Source organism: Crinia signifera, chromosome 5, assembly GCF_055691185.1.
Source record: "Crinia signifera chromosome 5, ASM5569118v1, whole genome shotgun sequence".
NCBI classification, from domain to species: domain Eukaryota; kingdom Metazoa; phylum Chordata; class Amphibia; order Anura; family Myobatrachidae; genus Crinia; species Crinia signifera.
In genome coordinates this window covers 38074903-38100264 of record NC_139221.1, presented here as the reverse complement: position 1 = coordinate 38100264, position 25362 = coordinate 38074903, and the positions used below count along the sequence as shown (strand labels likewise).

At 45.0% G+C, this 25362-nt stretch overlaps 2 protein-coding genes across 3 annotated transcripts in view; one reads left to right on the top strand and one right to left on the bottom strand.

The window, feature by feature from the left end:
- Positions 1-1182: 1182 nt before the first annotated feature.
- Positions 1183-11170, top strand: CCNE2 (cyclin E2). Of its 2 annotated transcripts, none has more exons than XM_083187027.1 (12): positions 1183-1288; positions 2942-2983; positions 3972-4056; positions 4888-4938; positions 5258-5412; positions 5728-5863; positions 6087-6233; positions 7049-7144; positions 7256-7390; positions 7979-8090; positions 9051-9208; positions 10001-11170. In XM_083187027.1, exons 2-12 carry the CDS (start codon positions 2970-2972, stop codon positions 10085-10087), a joined length of 1176 nt encoding a protein of 391 aa, XP_083043153.1. In that variant the 5' UTR covers positions 1183-1288; positions 2942-2969; the 3' UTR covers positions 10088-11170. The 2 variants fall into 2 exon arrangements, with proteins under 2 accessions (XP_083043153.1, XP_083043155.1); XM_083187029.1 differs by lacking the exon at positions 1183-1288 and adding an exon at positions 1478-1629.
- Positions 11088-25362, bottom strand: part of INTS8 (integrator complex subunit 8) — a 57103-nt gene continuing 42828 nt past the window's right edge. Inside the window, exons 22-28 of the mRNA XM_083187026.1 lie at positions 24897-25015; positions 23422-23525; positions 23004-23054; positions 22843-22916; positions 21572-21636; positions 18801-18844; positions 11088-11338 (exon numbers count right to left, since the gene is read on the bottom strand). Coding sequence (XP_083043152.1) covers positions 11222-11338; positions 18801-18844; positions 21572-21636; positions 22843-22916; positions 23004-23054; positions 23422-23525; positions 24897-25015 — 574 coding nt within the window. The 3' untranslated portion in view covers positions 11088-11221. The remainder of the gene's footprint in view (positions 11339-18800; positions 18845-21571; positions 21637-22842; positions 22917-23003; positions 23055-23421; positions 23526-24896; positions 25016-25362) is intronic.

Sequence of the window (25362 nt, the reverse complement as noted above, 5' to 3'; positions counted from 1 at the left end):
GGGAAGGTTACAGCTCTTTGCAGGCTCACAGCAAGGCAGGGTGCAGGCATTGTGCAGTGCTACACCAGTGTGTGTGATATATATATATATATATATATATATTACATACAAGCTTCAGATGCTGCTTACTCTCATCAGATGCTCTACATGTGTACCCCCAATCCCCCCATTGGTATTCACCACAATTCTTGCTGCCAAGTTATCAGCCCATCAAAATGACAGCAACATAATTAATGTCGGTGCTGTGTGCTGCCAAATGGCGCAACATCTAGTTGCCGCCGGTGTGTAAAACGCTTGAGAGTCCCCCATAGAGGTGAGGAGTAGCATTTTCCTTTTATTATATAGGATAATGACCCAATATTACACAATGAGGTGTAATGTGTTATTGGGGACTACCACGTGTAATCCAGACCATGCGTCATGGCTGGCATGTGGCCTAATGGGTATTTGCAGGAAGCCATGCACAACCACATGTAAGGTGCTACCCCATACACTGTTTGGAGTTATCGTTGGGGCTGATTCAGTGGTGTATGTAGTTGCGGCCATGGTGGCATGCTTTTATGCAACAGCATCTTTATCCACATGGCCCAACCGATTCTTAGGCTACTGAGCCGCCCGCTGTCAGCGGTGGTATTCTGTCTGCCATGGCCGTAGTATTGAAGATTGTACCCACCCTTCTGGCAGATGCACATTTGCTGTCTGATCATGGCTGCCTGTATTACTACTGTATCTTTTGGATGCGGTCGCTGACTGCAGAGCGCCTGCATGCAACCTTCACCTGCAGTAACTATCAGGACGCATGGTCAGCGCAACTCAGACGCAGGCGGAAATTGTCAGCCGCTTGCGTGAGCCATTGCAACTGCGTCCATCTCTGAATCAGTCCCTACATATATATACACACACACATACATATATACATGGTGTTTTACAATGTCTGCCAGTACCAGCTCCCAGTATGACTGGCTTCCTATCCCTCCCCCACTACCTAGCACCCAGGGTGACTGCTGCAGCTGCTGCCTGTAGTGCTCTGGCCAGGAATGAGTGTATGTACATGGAGTGTATATGTAAGGTGAGGTAGTGGTGTCCTCCCTCCCCCTCCAGCCCGGTGGCCCAGCAGCAGCAGCAGGCAGTGGGTGGGGGGCGAGCGGCGGAGGGAGCCGGGCTAGTGACTGGTCACCCTGCGCATGCGCACTCCCGCCGCGCCGCTGCTATATAAAAGGCTTGGCGCCAGCTGATCAGCTGAGTACACTGACTGACTGAGTGCGGCTGCAGCGTGAGTGTCTCTCCGGTGAGTAGTGGCGGGACACAGCACAGAATGACTGGGGTATATATAGTAGCCGAGGCCGGGCTGATGCTGGGGGGCAGGGAGTCCATAGAGCCACGTAGCCCTGTCTCTGTCCCCTACCTGAGGGCGCGGGGATGGGGCTCCCGCCCAGGTTGTGTGCCCGGCGCTGTACCGGGGGGCAGGTGCAGGGACCCCCTCCTCTATCAGGGGAAGGGGCTCGTATAGATCCCCCTTGTGTGTGCCGGGAGTTATAGTGTTACTTGTCCCCCCTCTCCCCGCCATGATCTCGGCAGCCCCCCTGGATGGCGATGTTGGGGTCCCAGGGACGGATTGTCTCTCCCCAGGTGTGTCCCGGTTTTTGGAGGGAGCCCCCCCACACGGCCGGGTCACCTCGCTGTGCTCCCGCCCGCTCTGACCAGGAAATGGGGCGATGTGGCGGGTAGCCGCCATCTGCCAGAGGAGGGTGTCAGCGCAGAATCCGGGTGTGTTACCCGCCCCCCAGCCTGTCCTGGCATTGGAGGGAAGGCCGCCCGCCCGGCTGCTGCTTTGCTAGCCCGCTTCCTATAATTTGGCGCGGAATGCACACCCGCTCACCCGGGGATACCCCAGTGCCTGTGTACAAAAGGGGAAGAGGGGCCCCCCGCGCTGATCCGGGGCTCGGTGTGTGATGATGCTTGGCGGGAGTCTGGCGATCGGAGGTCCCGGGAGGGGGGGGTCTGCCCCCGCCACACAGGGGGGGTCTGGGGTTGAGAGATCAGGAACCCCATATCTCTGGGTTCTGCTATATGGCAGATGTGTACAACCCCACTGCCACTGGTGGCCACACTGCTATATATACATACAGCTGCTACATTCACTTATTGCTGCCTATACAGTACATGCTTATTAGTAATATTACTACATTATTCCGCCCGCCCTATACAGTCATACATACTATTATTGTGCCCATACACTTGTGAGATATCGGGCACAATCGTGCGATTGTGATAAATTGCGTGGATCGCATGTGTCGCCTGATGTGCTGGTCGACTCTTGCGTCTCAATATATTATGTGCCACAAGTAATATTTATTGCATCGCATAATGTGTGTTTTTTTTTTTTTTTTTTTTTTAAGAAACATGCGATTTATAACAATGTGCTGTGCTATATGGTCTATACCCCCAGATAGCCAAGCCCTCATTCCATCACCTGATTTCAGGTCACAAGAGGCAAGCGATTTATCTATGCACATCGAATGTGGGAAAAAAAGCACTTCAGATGCAATGTTATCGCAGGGGAGCTTCAAGGGAAATTGCGGCGCGATTGTATGCGATATATATGGGCACCATTACTGTAATGTATTATGCATCAACAATAATAAATGAATAAAAAAAAAAAAAACACATTTTACAACAACCCACCCCCCCTTCCAATTTAACCGATCAGGGAAGTTCCCATTTTTTTACTAATAACCTCACAGTAGGAAACAACCGCACCAAATTGGTCAGTGAACATTAACCCGTTGGGCAACCTGACTTACCGATTCCACCATTGCCAAACTGTCTGCTTCACCGGTCATCCTGTACATTTAATATTTTTCTCTTTTCCTATAAAAGGTGTTTTTTGTCTTTCATAGTTTATATCTGTAATCCAGTTTTTATATTTCCATTCTTGCAGATTTGACGTTTCCAATAATTTCTGAATAATGTCAAGAAAGAGGTGAGTGTTCACACAGATGTCATGGGGCTCTTGTTTGGTTTCAATACAGCACCCAAGCCGCTGAGATACCATATACTGATAGATTAATGGGACCCATACATCTGTGACTGACTCACAAGTCCCTGTTCTGCACATGGCAGATTGTTGAAATTTGACATGTTGTATTCTAACATGTTGAATTTCCTGTTGGATCGTCAGTCGTTATTGCTGCAGATATATGGGCCATGTGAGTCTTGCAGCGTGCGGGCCACTTGCTGAGCTGCAAATTTGCGGCCTGAGATCTTATCAAATGACCACAGATGCGCATGGTCCCCCTAAGAGTAAAGCAGCCATTTCTGTCCATTCGCAAGTTGATTGGCAGATGCTGGGCATTTGGGGGCGGAATGCAGGCATTTTCTGGGAGTGCTCCGGAAAACGCAGAAGTCAGCAGCGGCTTCCTTCTCACCTGCTCTCTGATCTTAAAAATGTATATGTACATAAATAGAGCACACATCTCTATGGGACCAGCTCCATATGTTACTTAATGTGCATGTGGAGTGGACCCTGGAAGTTTATGCTGAGCTGTGGGTTCTCCTACCTGCTATCAGCCATCAGAATCCAGTTTACACTGGTGGAAACAATCACAATCCTGACCTCAAATGGCAAATGTTTTTTTTTAATTGGCAACGTTGTCATTCACCAACCATCGCTAGCATATTTCCTTCCCTATTCTATACTATTCACCAAGTTAAATATAAACATGGTTGTTAAAACAGATTTGAAGCCAAATTTCATCTACTGTTCCTGTCCATGTTGGGTTATGTGCACATTCTACATTGTGGTCTTGCTTCATCCAAAAGTATGGTCAGACTCGTCCATTCTTCACACCTGTTCCCACCCCCCCAAAAAATGAGCATCTGCACAAACCCAGAAATGACCTGGCCGAGTCTTGGCCTAATTCTTTTTATGTCTGGAAGAAACCAGTTACATTCTAATCCTCTAATTACAGTGGTCGACTACAAGCGAGACATGAGAAAGCAGACTCTGAAAATGAATGCCCGTCTGTAGTTGCACCAAGGAAAAGGAAGTCTGATGTAAGTAGAATCCTCCAAAATGTTCCCACAGCATCTCGATGAACCAGTTCTAGGACCCCACATCTCTAGATGGCCATTTATGAAATTGGGTCCACAGACTCTGGGGCATATTCAATGATTTCAGCAAGCAGTGCTGACTGCTCACGGTCACAGCTCGCATGGTCCGTATTCAACTGACCCCCTGCACACACCGTTTCCACCTTGCTGGGTTTTTGCAGTGACATAGAAACTACTAAAACAGCGAGGCTCGTGGCCAAATGCAGCGGGCTCCCTGCATTAGCTGCAAGCCTCGCTGTTTGGTGGAATCCTTTCCATCATCTGACAGTGGGGGTATCCCCGTAATATTGGATACAGTGAGCGGCTGGCCGTTTAACCCCTTCGCCGGCTGCATTGAATACTGCCCTATGAATGCTGCTTATAGCTGGGTCCCTGTTGCAATGAGGGATGGGGGATCCCTTCTTGGGATAAAGAACAATCTTGCACAGTTTCTGATATAATTGCATGATCCATACTTTAAAAATGGAAGACTGTCCATAGCTGGATTATCTACAATGCAGCCTAGGTTTTCTGTTTAGGTGCGGATTACACAAAACCAGGTAGTAATGTGGCGGTATTCATAACGTCTTACGTTTTTTACTTGCGCAGTGAAGGTGTATCATAGATACTAGTGGTCCCTACTTTAGGCTGGTTCATGCTCCATTAACTGCTGGCTCTAGTGCATTTTGCGGACTTGTCTATTGCCTTTATGATCGCTGCTGTCAATCTGTATGTTGTGAATAGCGAAACAATCATTTCTTTGTTTTTAAAACCTTTTTCTTTCTTTTGCAATAGTCTGTACAGGACCATCAACAGGACAATAAGAGACATAATTTTGAGATCCAGGTAAGCGCACCGGTGTCCCGATTTTGTTGGGTGGGGTGCGCATTTTATTATGCTGATGGCATTCTGTTCCCTATGGACAAAACAGCAGACACTTTACCCCTAAAACTTCTAACTATTGAGCTAAACTTCTGCATTTGGACCAATTTGTGTTTCTCATAAGCTCGTCTCACATGTCTGAGGGCCCTGCTACCTTACCAATATGGTTAATGGGTTCTGGAGTAAATGGCTACAATAACATTACTTGTAGAGTGCTATTCGTTGTGATAGACTCTATGTTGGCAGCGATTTAATGCTTTAATATTCCCTTTATTTTGTTTAGAGCTGCTGGTCGCAGATAACAGCTGGAGGAGCATCTCCTTGTGTTCTTATTGAAACGCCACAAAAGGAGCTGCCTGTCTCGCCTGATGTATCCAAGTTCACACGATACCGGTTCAAGAATCTCTTCATAAGCCCATCTCCACTACCAGAGCTCAGGTGTGTATAACACCCCCCATATCCCAATACTCGTGCTTTCTCAGGAAAAATTACAATGGGGTCTTGGTATTAGTTGGTCATGAACATAGACCTAGATAAAATTTATATGCATGCAGCGGAGACTGCGGTGGCACTCTGTATTATTGTACAAGACCTGAGAGTGCCACCGCCATCTGCTGCTTATATCACTGTATTCTTTATACATTGGAGGGCACATTCTGTTCCCCAACCGAGTGCTGATCATGATTTCTGGATATAGAGATAGGATTTTTTTTTTTTTTTTTCCATCTGAGTAACCAAATGTATTTCTTCCAGTTGGGGCAGCTCTAAGGATGTCTGGCTGAAGATGCTGAGCAAAGAGAACAAATATGTGCACACGAGCCGCCTGCTGTGGGACCACCCCTCCCTGAACCATGACATGCGCTCTATTTTGTTGGATTGGTTATTAGAGGTGAGCAATGTTGTCTCATTCCCTACCCCCACGGATTAGTAGTAATCTTTCATATACAAACTGACTATGGTGGTTACTTGCCAAGGGGAGGGAAGACAAAACTGTAGTTGGCACTGTGGAGTTATGCGTTTACCTTCTCCCTGTGCACACTACAGCATCATGTATGAATTGTCTCACTGTTCCATTCCCGTGGTGTAACCCCTTATCCCTTCCCCCTATTCAGGTGTCTGAAGTTTACACTCTGCACAGAGAAACCTTCTACCTTGCTCAAGACTTCTTTGACCGATTTATGTTGACGCAGAAGTATATTGGCAAAAGCATGCTTCAACTGATAGGCGTGTCAGCCCTGTTCATCGCTGCTAAATTAGAGGTGGGTATGCCGTCCTACGGAGGGATTATAGGATTGTTCCGTGTGTTTTTGTTTCCGTAGCTGTGTGTATAGTCAGATACAGATGTATATGGTGCCCACACAGTGTGATCAGGGCGATTTGAACTATACTAGATTTTGACTACACTGGTATGTTGTACAATAGAATACCTACATGCACATACAATTTTGCCTTGTGATACTGACTATGCAGGAGCAAAGGGAAAATAAACAATGTGTGATTTGAGCTAAAAATATCAAATTGCCCTGTGTGGGCACTGTAAAACAATGTGAATTATCCATCTTGCCATCCAAATGGGTCATCGTTACTGGCAGATGTAGCTTTAGGTGGGCATCGGTAGGCAGTTAACTCTGACATGTCGACATTAGAAATGTGACCATTGTCCTAAAAACATGCGCATAAGGGCTAGAGGTGGAATTAAACTCAGCCATTTTGGTATTGTGAACATTTACCAAGTATACCACACCCAAGGGCAGCAGTGTGTAATCTCTCCCATGCCTCCTGAGCTGCCCCTGGTTCTGTGGGTAGCGTACTACCATAAGGAACTGGAATGCAGGGCGTGTGACTAATACCGCTTTCAGATGTACTACCCAGGATTTAAACCCTGTGGGCAGGACCTGTGATTTTGTTTGACTAAAATCCCGTGTAGAGCCATTTAGACATACGCTAGTACTGGGATTTTTGTGTATGTCTGAAAGGGGTACAATGGCAGCCAACCAGCTACAAGGTGTGTGTCTTTATGAAGAGCATTGTCCTGCAGCAGATCAGGTTTAACAACGTTTTCTCTTTCCTTCAGGAAATCTATCCCCCTAAGCTTCACGAGTTTGCCTATGTCACGGACGGTGCATGCAGTGAGGATGATATTATGGAAATGGAATTGGTCATACTAAAGGTATACCATCACCTATTATAGTACTGTCCTCTCTTCAATGCTTTATAGGTATATCTCTCCCCCCCCCACCCCCCCACATAATGCTAACTTCTATATTTGTTTTTTTTGAAGGCACTGAAATGGGAACTGAGTCCCGTGACTGCTATTGCCTGGCTAAATCTTTATCTTCAAGTTTCTTCCCTGAAAGACTCTCCCAAACTACTTCTACCTCAGTATTCCCAGGAACAATTCATCCAGATAGCTCAGGTGAGTCCAATTCAGGGGGATGTTATATGTTCTACACTGTCCTGTACTTTCAGTCCTAGAAATAGAAGTATTCTGGGGGGAGGGAGGGGAAGGAAGGACAGGTTCCACAAAGCCTTCCATCGTACATTAAGACAATTGCATGGACCTGTAAAGCTTTTACATCTAAATTTTCAGCTTGAAAGTGGTTACTGAAGGACCCAGGTCCTTTGTTATGCAGGATACCTTTTAGTTAGCTCTTTAAAGCCCCGTACACACGGGGGAGATATATTGCTCAGTTTCTCCTTTTCATCAGCGACCAGAGATGGTCGCTGATGAAAGGGAACCTCTGCCGGCGGTGCCGCAGAGGTATTCAGCTGGTCGCAGGAGCAAGCTCCAGTGATTAGAATGGGGCTGAAAATGGGAGCGCGCACCCGGCGATTTATAATCAGGGGACACTCCCATCACTGGCAATATGGTCGCCTGCGACCATATTTCCAGCGATTTCAGCCCCTATCGCCCCCGTGTGTACACAACTTTAAACCCTGTTTAATTAAATAATTCCTTATATATGAATGTCACTTTAAAAGAAATTTGAATCTCTTGTTGCAGCTTCTAGACCTGTGCATTCTCCATGTTACATCCCTGGATTTCCACTACAGGATCCTGGCCGCAGCAGCATTATACCACTATACTTCAATGGAAGTAGTCACAAAAGCCACAGGTAAGATCATCACTGAGTGCTGCATTTGTGACCTTTGGTGCACATTATTAAATAATGGTGTTATAGGAGCTGTTCTTATATGGGGGTATCTGATGTGACCAGTCCAAACTACCCACTAGGTGCTTGCTAGAAGGCGAAATAATGTAGCTCAAAGTATTCCTATGGGCATTCGTTGGGAGGATTACTCCAAGCTAAATACATTGCTTATTGTGTAATTATCAGTGCTCCATATAGCCCCTTAGAATTGTGGCTCATTCCTGCGTACAATTCCCTCCTTTGATGTCTCTTATGGGGAGAATTCCTAATAAGCTTAAGGGAATGGAGGACTACTGTAGAGAGTTCTGTGCGGACTATTTTACTGTAATGATTGGTAATTTTTAGCAGCCTCCAGAGGGACATCCCAACCAATATGCACGCTGTATTTTTGCCCTATAGTAATATAGCTAAATTGACAAGATGTGTAATCGTCTTGTCTGCTGGAGTGAAGATTCCTCATCCAGTGGTTTCTGCTAGAGTCCAGGTGGCTCCAGTGCGCATGTGCAAGATCTTGCTTATGGACTTGTGAAGCCTGGAGCTGGCAGCCACCACCACACCCCTGTAATGTACTGTACACTAACGGTCATCTTCACCTCAGTGTTTGGTGACTATCTAGCACACACATCGGCTGCAGAGAAGAGCCTTGACCTCCAGTACTTGTATAAATCTATTTGAAATGTGGAACTTCTTAAAAGCTAATTTCATGGATAACTGATGTTGAATATTGATACAGAGCCTTTGACAAAGGGTCTGATTGGTTGTGTAGTTTGACTAATCCACGCTGCAAAAGTTTTACACAACATATTGATGACTCCTTGTTTCCATAACTGACAAATGTCAGACCAGGTGCTTTACACTAATGTGCTTTAGCTTCTGCCCTATGTGAATGGAATTATTTAGATTTTATTTTTCATTCTTTTATAGGTCTTGATTGGGGAAGCCTTTCCAAATGTGCTAACTGGATGGCACCTTTTGCAAAAGTGGTACGAAGAAATCCTCCTCTAAAACTGAAAGTGTTTAAGAAAGTCCCAGCAGATGGACTGCACAACATCCAAACTCACATAAACTACCTCGACATGCTGGTACGTAGCTGTGGCTTATTCGTTGTAAGGGCTCCGATTGGAATATCCCCTCTGTTGTGCTCAAATAAATGTGTACAGCTTTTTTATTGGAAAGGAAAGAATGGACATTCAGCTTTTGTATAGGGAGTGCTCCAAGAAGACGATAAAATTTAACCTTATGGGAACAAACTTCTAAACTGAGTTTAAGGGGGGTATTTAATCTTTGGTCATGGCTGTCTAGCTGGCCCGACAGCCGTGACCCTGTCCCTTTCTCGGTCTGCTCGTCCGAGGATTTACAGGCGGTATTCCAGGGGGATGAGAAGGGGGCGTGGTGAGCTGCAGCCAGGAGCTTGTCACTTCTCGGCAAAATGAGCCAGACTGCTTGTGAAGTCGGGGGATTGTTCTGCCGAGCTACCCTGTTCAATGCTGTCAGGGAAGACCGCATTGAATAGGGCCCCGCAGCCATCTCCCCGATGGGAGGGGTATTCAATCTCCCACAGCTAAGTGCCATCATTGTTCCTAGTACCTGTACTCCTGCTTGAGACCAAATGTAACCACAGAAATGGACACTGGGTGAAATGTTATATTAATAGTGCTTTTAGCGGCTGTGTACGATTCCCAGACCCATTTATTATGACCGCTTTTCTGCATGGTTGATGTAGCTATAGATGTATCTGGCTGTGTGTTCAGGGGATCTGTCCCTAAACTCAGTCCTCAAGGTACACATTGCTCTTGTAGGTAGCATTGCAGTTATAACGACTCCCAATTTGTATTGTACCCCAAATGTTAATAATCTTTTTGTTTTTTACATAGGATGCAGTTCCACTGGAAGGACAATCTCCAGTTTCTATTGGTGGAATCCTTACTCCTCCCAAAAGTACAGAGAAGCCGCCTTTATAAGAATGGAAATCTCTACAAGGACAGTTATTGTGCCGCAATGGCACCAGGGTGCTTAAAGATGGAAAATTATTTATGGTTGTCAAGAAAGGAAAAAAAAACCCTTGCCCAGCCCATGAAGCTTCCATCCGGCTTTCCTGCCTAAGTGCTTTAGAATGTAGTTTACTAACTTATTTATTATCCCCCTCATCCCCAGTGGATGGGACGTCAGATGTAGACTTGTTGTACAGACACTTAACATTTTACTGCAGTTGCTATTACTGAGCTAACCAGGTCAGCATGTCTGGGGATAGGTGCTGGTGGGCTGCATCATTCATCACTTACCGTTATTTATTCTTCGTGTGATTGGAAAATGGGTAATTTTATACCGTGGTGTATACACCGAGCCTCCAAACCACTGGAACATGGAATAGATAATACCTTCGGTGACTACCACAAGTATTACGCTGCTGCTTGTTTTATTTCTTTTTAGGTATATTAAATGGTAAATTCCATTCTCACAAGTATCAGCTATGAGATCCACCAAACATGGATGTTTTATACAGTTTCCACTTCCTAAGTGGATTGGTCCTCGTAAAAAAAGGTTCTAACGGGATAGGCTGGTTAGGAACTTATCCTGACAACGTTTGTACTGCTCTGATCAGTAGTTACTATGAGTTACACGTCTTCACAAAATTCAATATAAGAATGTTTTAAAGCTTGTTTTATCAATCTGTTTACGTGTGTTCTAAAACAGACTGGGTTCTGGTATTCAGATCCCTCTTTAATGTAACCCGCCCCCCGCCCCCCCCCCCCCCCCCCCCCCATATCCGGGTGCTTCTCCCATACTGTGAAATGTCTCCTGCAGTGTTTTTATGAAATGTGACGCTGCTCTGTCGTTTTAGTAGTAAATGCCATATTATTGTCTCCCAATCAGTTATCAACTGTTTCTATAGAAAATTCACCCCAGATCCCCGCCACCGTATGTTTGTAGGCCAAAACAAAGAACTTGTACATTTGTAAATAGGTTTTGAAATGTATATTTTTCATCTTGGAAATGTTTGTACAAATTGTGTAAATATGTAAAAAATAAACTGTTGCTATTTACGTTTGTGTGGATAAATGTCTATATACACGCGCAGGTTCTCAAGCTCAGATTTAAAAATACAGCTTTGCCATTGCTTGGAGAAAGGTCTTTTTCCTTCTCTGTGCTGCCAGCTGCAGAACATCCTCTGGGTTGCTGGCATTCAGCTCTGGTTGGCCTATGGCTTTGATCTAAGGGGATAAAGAGAAATGTAAGTATGTTTACTGCCACATGTTATGAGTAAAGTTTAAAATGTTCAAAATGTCTATATAAAGTGAGAATGGAAACTGCCTATGCTACCACATCCAGGGGCAGATTTATTAAGCTCGGTGAAGTGATAACTTGTCTTGTTTTTATCACCGGCCAATCTGCTTGGTTTGAAAAATGACGACCGGTAGGAGCGGATTGGCCGGTGATAAACACCAGACACTCACTTCACCGAGCTTAATAAATCTACCCCCCAGTTTTTATTAGTCTGACCAATGTAAAATCTCTACAAAGCTGGGTAGACACCTATAAATTTATCTATCTGGTGTGATTTAAAAAAAAAAAAAAAAAAAAATGCCAATCAATTTGGAGAAAACAAAACAAACTGGAAAGTAGACGACTATTTGATCAAATGGATTTAACCACATTGCCAGATTTTTCACCAGACGATAGGACAAAAAGCTTTGTTTGGACCCAGTTTAAAGGCACTTGTACCATAGTACAGAGATGCTCGTCAATATAATTGTGGTGTAGTATGTACACCAATGCTTCCCAGGTTGTGTGCTGGGACACCCAGGAGTGTTTTGGGGTTGGTGGTCCAGGACCAATCCAAACCAATACAGGGCATCTTCCATACAATTCTAACCATATTTCTCACAATACAAACAGACACAAATTAAGGGGCGCCCGTAGGGCGCAATGAATCACCCAGTACCACATATCTGACCCTAAAGGGGCGATTTCAGCCCCACTTCTAAGCGATCTGACTAGACCTCAGCGACTATCCTGAGTGTTGCCATCGCCTGACTAGATTTTGACTGAATGCAAAATCTAGTCCTTGTCTATGTTCTCCCGATTGAGAACGCAGGCAGTGACCGATCGCTCAGCACACATCGCTGGTGCAGTACTTTGTATTGAGCGTTGCTAGATTGCAAAAGACATCCATCACCTGCGTGTACAGGGTTTAAGGATGACCTGTTAACACAATTGACTTCATTTTAATTAGTTTTTCTAATCCTCAAACTTTCTGCCATGGGGTGCCATGAAATATATACGGATACTCTACAGTGTCATAAAAGTTTGGGAAACATTGGTTACACACCATCCTCTGGAATTAAATGGGCACAAAGCCATTCTACAAATGCAGAAGAAATTCTTTTCACATGGGGTGACACCTCCTTCTGCTAACCTATTAACACTTAATCGTGTGATTGTGGCTCAAATGGTAGAAAGTCAGTGACAAAAGGTTGACATGAGTCTACCTTTACGCCCCCTCACACCCTTTTTTTTGGTGTCCATGTTGACTAAGTATGTGAGCCACCCATTGGTGTAGCACTTTGGTCACCATGCTTCAAGCGAGATGCATGGCTGTGCTTTGCACACTACCCTTCCCAATTTGATGACAAACATGGTTTTGGAGGTGGGCATTATGACATAATTGCAGTTGAGATGCCAACTACATCCCCATGTACATATATCCTCACACATTTTTGCAGAAATCACACCAACCAGCCTATCATGGCTGAAAATGCATCTTAGTTTCACCACAATGTGACTAGGACACACAAGGAGACTACGGATTCATGAGATATCACACTTATATGTGTGCTTCTGAGTTTGTACACATAAGGCATGTCCAAACGATGGCCCTCAAGCTGTTGTGAAACTATACATCCCAGCATGCCTTGCCATAGTTTCACTATAAGGGAATGTTAAAACTATGACAAGGCATGCTGGGATGTATAGTTTCACAACAGCTGGAGGGCCATAGTTTGGACATACCTGCTGTACATGGAGCGCTACAATAAAACAGCCCAGCTTTCTCAATTACTAGTTCTGTTCTGTATACAGACTCCGTCATATAGAACTGTCACATCAAATCAATCAGCAGTCACCTCCTAGTAGCTATAAGATGCATTTTTCATCAATAAAAGATGCCCGACTTTAGCAGAGCTGCACAGGAACTGGCAGCTTACTCACAGCAGTCAGAGGGGGAAAGCAAAGTCTCGGAAGATCCTGTATACACCATGATGCAGCGTCTTCCAAGGGATGAAAGAATACACATTAGCCTGATTTCTGGTAACCTTGCAGGAAGCCACATGCAGGTGGCTTTCCACCACCCTCCAGGGAACTGCTGGCAACAGCTAACTGCTTATGTGCGATGATGACCATACACCAGTGGTGGCCAACCTGTGGCTCTTGAGCCTCATGCAGCTCTCCCCCTTGTAAAGTGCGGCTCCTGCTCCCACTGCTGCCAGCCGTCAACCGTCTGTCCCAGTCCCCCCTGTTGCCAGTTCCCTGAATCCCTTCTTCTGAGGGGAGGAGAGCGCGCATCGCGCATCTCTCCTACCCCTTACTGTGCATTCTTGTGACTGGGCCGTCTGCCAATCAGGAGCCGGCCAGCGAGCTTTGATTGGTGGGCGGCCCAGTCACAGGGAAGTGAGGGGGAAGGAGACGCGTGGTGTACTGTGCTCTCCTCCCATCGGTGACATGACAGGAGGACTGCAGGGGGACGCCAGACTGTCCTCTCTCCGCCTGGCAGCAGCAGCAACAACAACAGTGAGTGCTGCTGCTGGGAAATTTGCACTGTGGGGGCATAGCAGTTTGTGGCACTGTGGGGGCATAGCTGTTGGTGGCACTGTGGGGGCATAGCAGTTGGTGGCACTGTGGGGGCATAGCAGTTGGTGGCACTGTGGGGGCATAGCAGTTGGTGGCACTGTGGGGGCATAGCAGTTTGTGGCACTGTGGGGGGCATAACAGTTTGTGGCACTGTGGGGGCATAGCAGTTTTTGGCACTGTAGGGGCATACCAGCTTTTGGCACTGTGGGGGCATACCAGGCACCGTGTGGTGCATACCTGGCACCGTGGGGGGCATATGTGTATCTGGCACTATTGGGGGCATATGTATATATGGCACTGCACTATTGGAGGCATATTTGTATCACACCCACCCAAGGGGTCAAATAGACTACACCCCTTTTTTTGGCGCATGCGCCTTCGGCGCGCGCATGATGTCGGCTCTTTAGCTTGACTACCGATATTTTTCGGCTCTTTACCTCTGACCGGTTGGCCACCCCTGCCATACACCCTGGGGTCCAGGTCAGAGGTGGAAATTACTCACCCACCTGTTTGCATACAGACTGCAACAGGGTTATATCTTCTCCCTCCCCTCCACTGAGACACCCTGGGCAGCCATTTAGACATTTGCTTCGGTTGTCCCCAGAGAGCAGTCTATTCTATGATATTTAAGGCGCTCACTTACCAGAATGACCTGGGTTTCACTCTCATTAGCCCCACTCCGTTGTGGCAAGGGCACGCAATACACTAATTTGTAGTTCACATGATTAAACAGAAAAACTCATGTCAACATTTTCATATTGACCTTAATACCATAACCCCTGGCCTCTGGCTGCTTTACAATCCTGAAGTCCATTGGGGCTACTGGCTAGTGCTGCACCGGTTACATTGGATTCAGTATGAAATCCCGGCGGTCGGGATCCCGGCGTTCTGAATCCTGACAAGGGGAGGGGACGTGGATCGCTCGCCACGCTGATTTATTCTCCCTCCAGGGGTATCGTGGACACCCACGGAGGGAGAAACTGTCGGGATTTAAACTGCATCCCATTACATTGTATGGCAGCGAGCAGCATCGGCAGTTAGAAGTACCCTCCTACCTTTTTCGAAAGCATGGCCTGAAAAGGGAGCAGAGTGAGTGGACCAGGGCTGCAGAGGGGGACGTTGAGTTGCTGTAGATCAGGCCAGCGAGTTAAGTAAGTGGAGCGGCCTTACTACTGTGGGAATAATGTGTAAGGGGCACTAATGGGTAGCGCAACATGAATAAGAGTCACTGCTATGTGTAATAGCAATCAAGGGTACTACATGAAATGTAATATGAATATGATTGTGCTACTCTGTGGTATAATATGAAATGGGGTGCGATCATACTTCTGCCACGCACTGTTCCTTTTATAAGTATGAAAAGGTGCAAATTTATAGTTTGCAATGTGGTGCTGACTACCCTAGCACTAGCGCTGGGTGCTGATGTATGATGTAGCTGTTAGACTACATGGAAAGATTCCATAGTTGCAGGTAATATGCCGGCCAAGCTCCAACAGCTAGTGTCTCTGGGTGAGGCCCAACTCATCAGCATACTTTCCATAATAAACGTATTTGCCATAGGGCTGTCAACACCTATCCTGTAAAGCAGGCATTTCCAACCTCTGTCCTCATGGCACACTAACAATGCAGATTTTCTGTACTAAAACCTGTACTGTTGGTGTACTTTTAGGGCAGTGCTTGGGAATGCCTGCTGGAGAGGCTTGACATAACAATCCCAGTTAGTCAAGCTTCTCACATCGGTCTTACCTCCCTACCCTACAAGCAGTGTCCCCTAGGTATCCAGCAGAAGTTTCTGTACTGTGGCACATTATGATGGCTACCCACCTAAACTCCTGGGCAGCTACTGACATCAGGTATTTGCAGGTGGGAAACCTCTCAGGCTGCATTCCTGGTGTACTGACATAGGTTCTAAGAGGAATTTAGAGTCTAGTCTTTTTTTTTTTTTTTTACAGATTCCCTTGATCCACAGGGTAGTCGCTATACTGAGACTGCCTAGGATAATTTTCCTTCTGCGGCTCCTCTCACACTCCAGGGGAATTCAGAAATGTTTTTGTTCCTTTTTCTCTTTCTAGGTCCTGTGGTGGGGAGCCTTGGTTCACCAGGCAGCTGGACAGGTGTGTCCAGTCCTGGGGGACCTCATTGTGAAATGCCATACTGCTGTTTCTGGTCGACTCGTTTTAGGTGTAGTTTCTAGGAAATATGCGCTGAGTTTTCAGAAGCAGCTACCCATCAGCTTGTACTTCCGGGAACTAGGGAGCTCTTTGGGAGCCCATTTGCTCTCTTCAAGTCCCCAGGATCTTTATTCTGGTTCCCAGCTTTAAAAAAAGACTTCCTGAATTAGGAACTGGTTCTCTGAATGAGTACCGGTTCTCTGAATACTTTTCTGTGGCTGGTGTAGGTATTCCAGCCCATCCTCTGAAGATACAGGATTCCCAGGTTCCATAGGGAGTCTCTTTTACCTCCATCTTCTTGCCTTTCAAACAGAGGAATATTAGAAAATCCTTAAACATCAGGAATGCCAGTTTGCAGTTTCCCAGATTCATCACCAGCACTTGCTGAGGTTTGAATACTACTCCTGTGTCTCCGTGCTCCACTTATCTGAAATCCAGAAAGGTTTTCAGACAGACACCCAATCTTGCCGACAAAACAATGGTCTATTACGGGAGTCACAGCGGAATGTCACGACTCTTGTATACAGATCCTGGGCTTTCCAGTTTCAACATTGAATGTGGTAAAGGATTCTCCGTTTCATTATTGACCTCTTCAGACAAAGGCCGCCCCGCCCCCCCCCCCCTTCCCCTTCACCACCGCCCTTCCCCTTCACCACCGCTGCAGGTCCTCATTGAAGGCTAGGCAGTCACCATTTATTGTCCTCATGATGGTACTGTAGATCATCCCACTAGGATGGTGGTAAGCTGCAGCCTGGGTTGAGCAGGGCATAATTTGCGTGTATTCCCCTTTCAACACTAGGTTGGTCTTTGGGGCTTGTCAGAAATCAACAAGACTGGCTTGTACCTGTGCAGAGCTTCTACACCTCTCCATAAGCGCATTCCTCTCACCTCGGAGCTTATGTCTCAATGCCTATCCTTTAGTCTAGGTCTAGCCCACCGTCATCTTTCGGGTTGGCTTTTCAGGCCTCGGCCCAAAAGGATTTTCATGAATGGCTATCCCTGCCATTCTTAAGGCCTGAAAGCTCTCTACGGGCAGGATTTATCTCGGAGGTCCTACGGCTTTTTCTGCTTGGCTAGAGGCTTTGCACCCAGGTTGTAGTGGCTCTCACTGGTCCCATCTTTTAGGTAGGTATGGATTAAAGCATGGGTCTTCAACCTGTGGCCCTCCAGATGTTGTGAAACTACATGTTCCAACATGCATTGCCACATTTTTTCCTATAAGAGCATGCCAAAAAACCTCAGGGCATGCTGGGACATGTGGTTCCACAACATCTGGAGGGCCACAGGTTGAAGACCTGTGGATTAAAGTATTTGGCTTTCTCCTCAAGGGTATATGGTTCAGTGCTGTCCTTTTCTGCAGCAAATTGTGCTCTTCCTCAATTTCCAGACAGTCCTTTTGGATGCTCCAGTCTTCTCTTTTGAGCCATTTTAATATGGGATATATTGGATTTCGTTAAAGACTGCTTTCCTCCATACCATAACTTTAGCCCAGAATGTGTTCTTGTTGCTCGGACACAATTGGTTTCCTTATTTATTTATTAGCAGTTTCTTATATAGCGCACACATATTCCGCAGCGCTTTACAGAGAATATTTGAACATTCACATCAGTCCCTGCCCCAGTGGAGCTTACAATCTATATTCCCTACCACATGTACACACGCACACAGACATTCTAGGGTTAATTTTTTGTTGGAAGCCAATTATCCTACCAGTATATTTTTGTGGGAGGAACCCGGAGTACCCGGAGGAAACCCACGAAAGCACAGGGAGAATATACAAACTCCACACAGTTAGTTGTGTATATATTTTTTTACCTACGAGGAGGCTGTGGTCCCTTCTCCCAGGTAACAGACTCTTTGCCGAAGCAGGCCTCTTTTAATATTGTGAGGGCCCTCTGTTTTGATGGGACAGTTCCTGAGATTTCCATAGGATGGTGTCTCTGTGGTTCGGTCTACTTTAACAAATGAAGCCGGCAGCTTTGATCGACTATCCGCAGAGCTTACTCTACGGTGATACTTTCTGCCCCTGCTATGGTGACTTTTTTTTTTTTGTATACCCAGTAAGCAGGGACAGGCTTGGGTGACTCAGCAGGTGCTTCTGTGGAGCAGCTTGGTAACAGGGTCATCTGCCCACAATTTTATTTGTTTCTATGCATTTACTGCCTTGCATCTTCACAATACAGCCTTTGGGCCTTCAATTCTCTCCACGGCTCAGGGTTTCCCCGCCCTTGGGGGGCACAGCCTTTGGGTGTCGCCTTAGTAAATAAATTAAATCCTTTTCTTTGAGTCCATAGTGGGCACAGGGCACGCACTCTAAAGCACATGGCTTCCAGTAGTTTGTTCCTACGTACCGGTTCTCTGAATACTTTTCTGTGGCTGGTGTAGGTATTCCACCACCCTCTCCTTGCTCCTGCCAAGGCTTGCTAACCGGCTTGCTTGAGGCGGGGCATTGTGGAGCCATTGAGTGTCCAGCCTCTCCAGGCTATTCTCAATGTACATGTGCACCCCTTAACCAGGGAAGAACATAAATCTTATTTTCACCTATGTTTAAGTCATTAGAAGCAAGATAAAGCCTACTAACATAATATCAGCCCATTATCAATACAATTATTCACTTTTTTTGTAAAATAAAAAAAAAAAGTTAAGAGTCACTCACTGCGATCTGTCGCTTATCGATTTCTCCCCTCTTGTGGTGTAAGTCTGGGACACTGATTAAAGAAATCAACTCTGCAAATTAAAAATAATTTTTTTTCATACTTCCTATACAGTATGTTATACTGAGGTCCTTTCAGGTCGACTTTTCTACATTTAAAAATGCTGTAGGCTTTTATACACCTCATACTACATGCAGCAGTGTGCTGAGGAGCTAGTCATTCAGAAGAGATATAGAAGTGATTTTTTTTTTTTTTTTTTTTATTATTTATTATTATTTTTTATTAATTTCAGCATATAAAAAGACAAGACATTCACAAAACAATATACAATAACAGACATCGACAATGACAAAACCCATCCATCCCTTAATTCATAATTATATTACTGACCCCCTTCGCAACCCCTGCTTTACAGTTGCTATATTCCCGGACTAAACAAATAGTGATCGTATTTCAGAGAACACCCATCCTCTATTTCCCACCCACCGGACATATTTCCCTCTCTCGATCCTTTCTATCACCGGCCAGCTTCCAATACTGGAGCATTTGGCCCAATTTTACCTATAAACTTTTACTCACTTTTACGCTATACACCTTAAGGACCTATCTGGCGAACACTCGTGTTTATAGTCTTTTTTTTTTTTTCCCTTTAGTTTAGTGCAGTCTGTGTTTCTTGTGTCTAAACATCTATTCCAAATCTTCTTAAATTACTCATGTGTATTTCTATAAGTATGCACAAATTTTTCGTGTTTAACCATAAACTCTACTAGTATTAACCATTCTACAAATTTAAGTCCAGTGTTGGCAAAAAAAAAAATAAAAAAAAAAATTACAAGCATCACGAATTTTATGTGATATTTTTTTCCCTTTTTTTTTTTTTTTTACCTTCTCCTACCTTCCTTCTCTACGTGTTTATAATATTTATTTCCTTTAGTTTAGTGCAGTCTGTGTTTCTTGTGTCTAAACATCTATTCCAAATCTGCTTAAATTTCTCAGGTGTCTTTCTACAAGTATGCACAAATTTTTCGTGTTTAGCCGTGAACTCTACTAGTGTTAGCCATTCTACAAACTTAGGTCCGGTGTTGGCCAGCCAGGTCCTCGCAATTACAACTTTAGCAAGTGAACACATATTATTTATAAATAATTTATCTTCTGCAGGAATATTCCTGCCATTAATAATGTTTAACAAACAACCCCCATTAGTGAGGAGCTCCCTTTTAATACCCCATATCACTAGGGTCTTAATGATTTTCCCCCAGAACTCCTGTACAATAGGGCATTCCCAAATTAGATGGATATAGAAGTGATTTTTAAAGCATATACCGAAACCACAAATATACTCTGGAAAATATTGTGCCGATGTATCTCTGATCATATTTAAACACCTGGATAGAGAACTCTGGGGCTGATGTATGAAGCAATAATAAGAGAGAAGTGAGCCAGAGGAGAAGTGGCCCATGGCAACCAATCAGCTGCTCTGTATAATTTTATATTATGCAAATGATAGATGCTACTTCAGTGCGGATTGGTTGACAAGGGCCACTCCTCCTCCCTTATCACTGCTTCACACATCTACCCCTCTGTCCTGTAATCCTTTTCTTCTCCTTTCCAAGAAAGGGCCCACTACTGACTTCCGAGCAGCTTAACCTGAGGTGAGGGAAGGCAAGATCTCTATATTCCTGTAAGACATCACTGTACTTAGGGTCCCATGTTCTGCCAGAAAGTGGAATATAAACCACCATATGTTTTAAAGTGTAAGGGTTTAGCTGGTGTTAAATACCAATGCTAGATAGAAAGTGGATGTGGACCCACTATATTGCTATACCAATGTTTGATGCTTGAGAGCAGGTTGTTCCACTGTAAGACATTATGGTGATTTCTAGTGTAATTAAAATTGTAGGTTAATCATTGCAGAGCGGGAACGGGGATCTACACAACCTGATGGAGCAGCTTGAGTCGGCGTGTCCATGCACGGAAGACTCACACATCAAAATGCAAGTGATTTGCATGACACATTAGGGCTGGACTGCAGCATAGGTCCTGACAAGTCTCAAGTAGATGGGTATGACAGCCCTCATGATACATGCAGAGGTAGTGCACAACTTTGGCTAAGACATCAGACATCACAGCTCAGAGGTGCAAATACATACCCCCCCCCCCTCACCCATGTGTAGGAGCCACAGCGATGTGCAGCCCCGCTTGTCGTTATTACCCTGGGCATTAATATACAGCATGCTGGAGTTCTCACCGGAGAACATTGGCCCCGACGGATTGCTCAGCACACAGCGCTGTGTGCTGAGCGATCTAGCATTACTCAGAACGCTCAGCAAATCTCCCTATGTGTATGCCCCTAAAGATGATCAGTTTTGCTCGGCTACTTGAAATGAACCGCTTCACATGAACCATCATTTGCACATGTGCAAACCTAGAACATCCATGGCTTAACCGGTAATTGGTTTCCCACTGATTGTCAGAAGCCCTGTACCACCGATGCTCAGACCGGTCTATGGACAGCTCTACAGCACCAATATTTATATACTAGTCCCATCTGTGTATTACATGCAACCATTATAAGCCACCTTGGATTTCTGGGACCATATAAATGTACTCGTCTAGGTCTTCCTGCCTTGATAATGCCACTAAACTCCTTCTGGGTTTGCTATACTTATTCCGCCCCGTAAAGGGAACATTATTATTTATTATAAATGATTTTGGCCAAATCTGGTAGGTAAAAAAGGTAATCTATAGTCTAGAACAGGTACAGAAAGGATACTTGTTAAATATTCCAGAATAGTCACATCCCATATGTATTCATAGTAGGAATCCATTGCATCGTGGCTGAAAAACAGATGATAAAAAAAAGAACATTCGATTTGTTTTGTCATTAACTCATTGCGATAACTAATGAAAAACAAAACTGCGCAAGTCAAGTCCACTGTCTCGGCTGCAACGTAGGCCTGATCCTGTCGCACATATGCATAGTAGTTGTATATAAATGGCAAACGGTGGTCAGAAAATGTAGTATTACCGAGAACGTCTTTTCTCTGAACTACTATTAGCAGCTTTTTTTTATCTGTCATTAAACCCTTCACTATTATTTGGTCATCATAATGGTAGTGGAGGACCCAGAATCCACCATTTATATATACAGTATGTTGTGTGTCGGGCTCCTACACTGTATAAAGGCATGTGGAACAGAGATCTACAGGGGATTTAGTGACAAAGTCAGTCCATTATTGTAAGATAAAAGACCATTAAGGGATTTATATACTCATTTATTGTTAAAATGAACAGCTATTGTGGTACACTATTGTAGATTAAATGTACTATGTGGTTTTAGTTTTAATAAGGATAGATGGTATTTGGTCATCCCTTTAGAACAGGGCTGGGCAATAGTGGCCCTCCAGCTGTTGATAAACTACACATCCCAACATGCTTTGCATTAGTTTTACTATGTGGCCATGCTGAAACTGATGCAAGGCATGCTGGTATGTGTAGTTCATCAACATCTGGGAGGGCCACTATTGCCCAGCCCTGCTTTAGAATGTAAGCTCTCACGAGCAGGACCCTCTCTCCTCATGTGCTTTTCCTTCTCTTACCTAAACCATCTTCGACGACACCAAGTCCTGCGGTTTCTGCCACCCTGATACTTATCCCAGTGTCCCCTGCTGATGCAGCAATGGTTATTTACCCTGTACTTGTCCTCTACGGTATTCAACTAAGTCACCGTTTCCTGTTTTGCTTATTCGTTTATGTACTTTGTAATTGGGCGCTGCAGATCCCTTGTGGCACCATATAAATAAAGGATAATAATAATCTACTTGTTTCATAAAAAAAACTCTCCCTGTTTTTCTATTGTATAGACATTGGGTCCTGCCAGAAGTATCCCTGCAGCATTGATACACTTATATTATAGTACCCATAAGCACATAGTATTATAATAACAGGGAAATTCAGAAATGAATTATTGCATATGTATTTGTAATCATTACTAAACCACACAAATAATTCGATTTATAACCGCAGGAAGCTTTCAGGAATTACCTATTCTGCTCTTGCAAGGATTTAAAGGCAGTCATATAATCCACTTCTCTGAGGAACTGGCATAGGATAGCAACCTGTGAGGAACACAATACAATTACAACCAGTGCACCGCAAACTGTACAAACCGGGCTCCATTGTGATCCTTAGGCCAAAGCACCTACCTGTGTATGGCAATTCAGCAGAGAGCAGCACTTAATCATCCTCTGAATCACCTGCATATAGAGAAGACATGCCAGTCACTCAGTTATCCTTCTACAACATAGGTTCTCAATCTCGGTCCTCAGGACCCCACACAGTGCATGTTTTGCAGGTATCCTGACAGAATCACAAGTGAAATCATTAGCTCCACCTGTGGATCTTTTAAAATGTGTCAGTGAGTATTGAATGCACCTGCAGACCTGCTAGGTGACCTGGAAAGTGTGAACTGTGTGGGGGTCCTGAGGACCGAGTTTGAGAACCCCTGCTCTACAACAGGGGTGGCCAAACCGGTCCTCAAGATCTACCAACGGTCCACGTTTCCCAGACCACCTAGCTGGTGCACAGCTGTAGTCATTACTGTGTGTGTGTGTTAATACTTACCTGCTCTGTATAAACATCTGGTGGAACTTGCTTAGTGAAGAAGTCAGAGGAGACAGCTCCGGCCTGGAGATAATAGTTTAGAGCGGCAGAATACTGACTTGTTTCTAGGAAAGGAAACAGACATTGTAGACTACACATGGTAAAGAGATGGAAGATAGGCGAGCGGACAATTACTGGAGTAAAGAAATTATACACAAAGTAGATCAGGCGCAGAAGAAATTTTGTATATCCAAATAAAATATTAATAAATAAATAAACCACAGCTCCAAATGAATTTTAGTGCTGCTCCCACAATAATAAAAAAAAATCAGTAAAATACAAGAAAGTAATTTAAGAGAGCGCAGAGTTGATACAACTTTTGTATTGTAGCTGCCTGTAAACAGTTTGTATTGTGTACCCCTCTTCACTGATCTCTATCCACGCTCCCTCCCGTCCTCTTTGCTCCGCCGCCGCCCGCCCTCTCTTCACTGATCTCTATCCACGCTCCCTCCCGTCCTCTTAGCTCCACCTGACCTTTCACCTAATCACCTCCTCTCACTCCCGTGTCCAGGTCTTCTCCCGCACTGCCCCCCTGCACTGGAACAACCTCCCGCCACCCCATCAGGCTTTCTGATTCCCTTACCTCCTTCAAGCACTCCCTCAAAACCCACTTCTGACTAGCCTATCCCTCCTTCTCCTAACCTCTTTCGCTCCTCCTATCCTGCCTACCCTACCCCTCCATCCGTTCCTACTTATCCTATTGTTTTTCATTCGTCCACCCGCCTCCTTTTTAGTCTGTTAACTCTTATGAGTAGGGCCCTCCTTCCTCACCCTACCTCTTTACCTCACCTGTGCTCCTGCCCTGTTCTTCCCTTCCTCTTCTTCATCTTCAGTCTCCTCGACAATTTTGACACCTACTTCAGAACTGATGCTGATTTTAGTTACCCCTATTTATGCTGTATTTTATCAACACACCCTGTTAGTTACCTTGTCATTTGTTTTTTGTTTGCTATGTACGGCGCTGCGGACACTTTGTGGCGCCTTATAAATAAACAAACTACTACATATATAAATAATGATAGAAAGTGATGCTCTCCTACTCTGTCACCTGCAGAACCACTTGCCCTTATTATTCACTAGAACTGCCGATAAGCTGGCAGTAGGGGGTAAAACTGCTACCCTCTGACCCGGATTCTGACAAGCCAAACACAATAAGGGTAGTTGAGCAATTATTTGCTACATTCGCATGGGTAAATTATTTTTGAAACCCCTAAAACGCATGCGGTACCTTGACTGTTCGCACAAAAGGCGCTGTTGTGTACAGGGCTGATGGTATATGTGCCCGAGAGATGCCGCATTATTACAATTTGAAATTCGCTTTCAGTATTTACTGCTCACTAGGAAATAACAGTCATGTTTTTCTATTCGAGCCTCAAAACCTACAAGTGACCCATGTGACCCACCATACAGATTGAGAATGTAAATGCACCACTCACCGTAATACAGATCTGCCTGGATGAGGAGCCACGAATGGTTGTTGGGATTGATTTTTAACGCGTACTTCACCAACTCTTTTACTGTGACAGCAACAGCATCAAAGTCTACTGACTGAAGGCTGGGGAGAGGGAGACAAAGGAATGAACAGGGGGCTTGATAGGACAGGGCGGCCTTGTGGGTGTGGCATCAGTGAGGACCTGTGGAGACTTCTGCAAGTTTTGGTTGCAGTGGGGAATTCTGTTGGAAACTGTACAGTTTGTTAAGTGTAGGGCAGTGGCGAATAATATGGGGACTCCAACTGTTGTGGAACTACACATCCCAGCATGCCCTACCACAGTTCTGGCATTCCCTAATAGCAAAACTGTAGCAGAATGTGCTGAAATGTGTAGTTCCACATGATCTGCAGGACTGCTTGATGAGCAGCTCTGGTGTATGGTCAGGTCAGAGAGGGATGCTGAATGGCAG

What these genes read in the sequence shown, in the direction of transcription:
- CCNE2 (XM_083187027.1), top strand. An exon ending in TCATCGCTGCTAAATTAGAG is followed by an intron (nt 6,234 to 7,048) that starts GTGGGTATGCCG and finishes TCTTTCCTTCAG; the next exon opens with GAAATCTATCCCCCTAAGCT. An exon ending in TAAACTACCTCGACATGCTG is followed by an intron (nt 9,209 to 10,000) that starts GTACGTAGCTGT and finishes TTTTTTACATAG; the next exon opens with GATGCAGTTCCACTGGAAGG.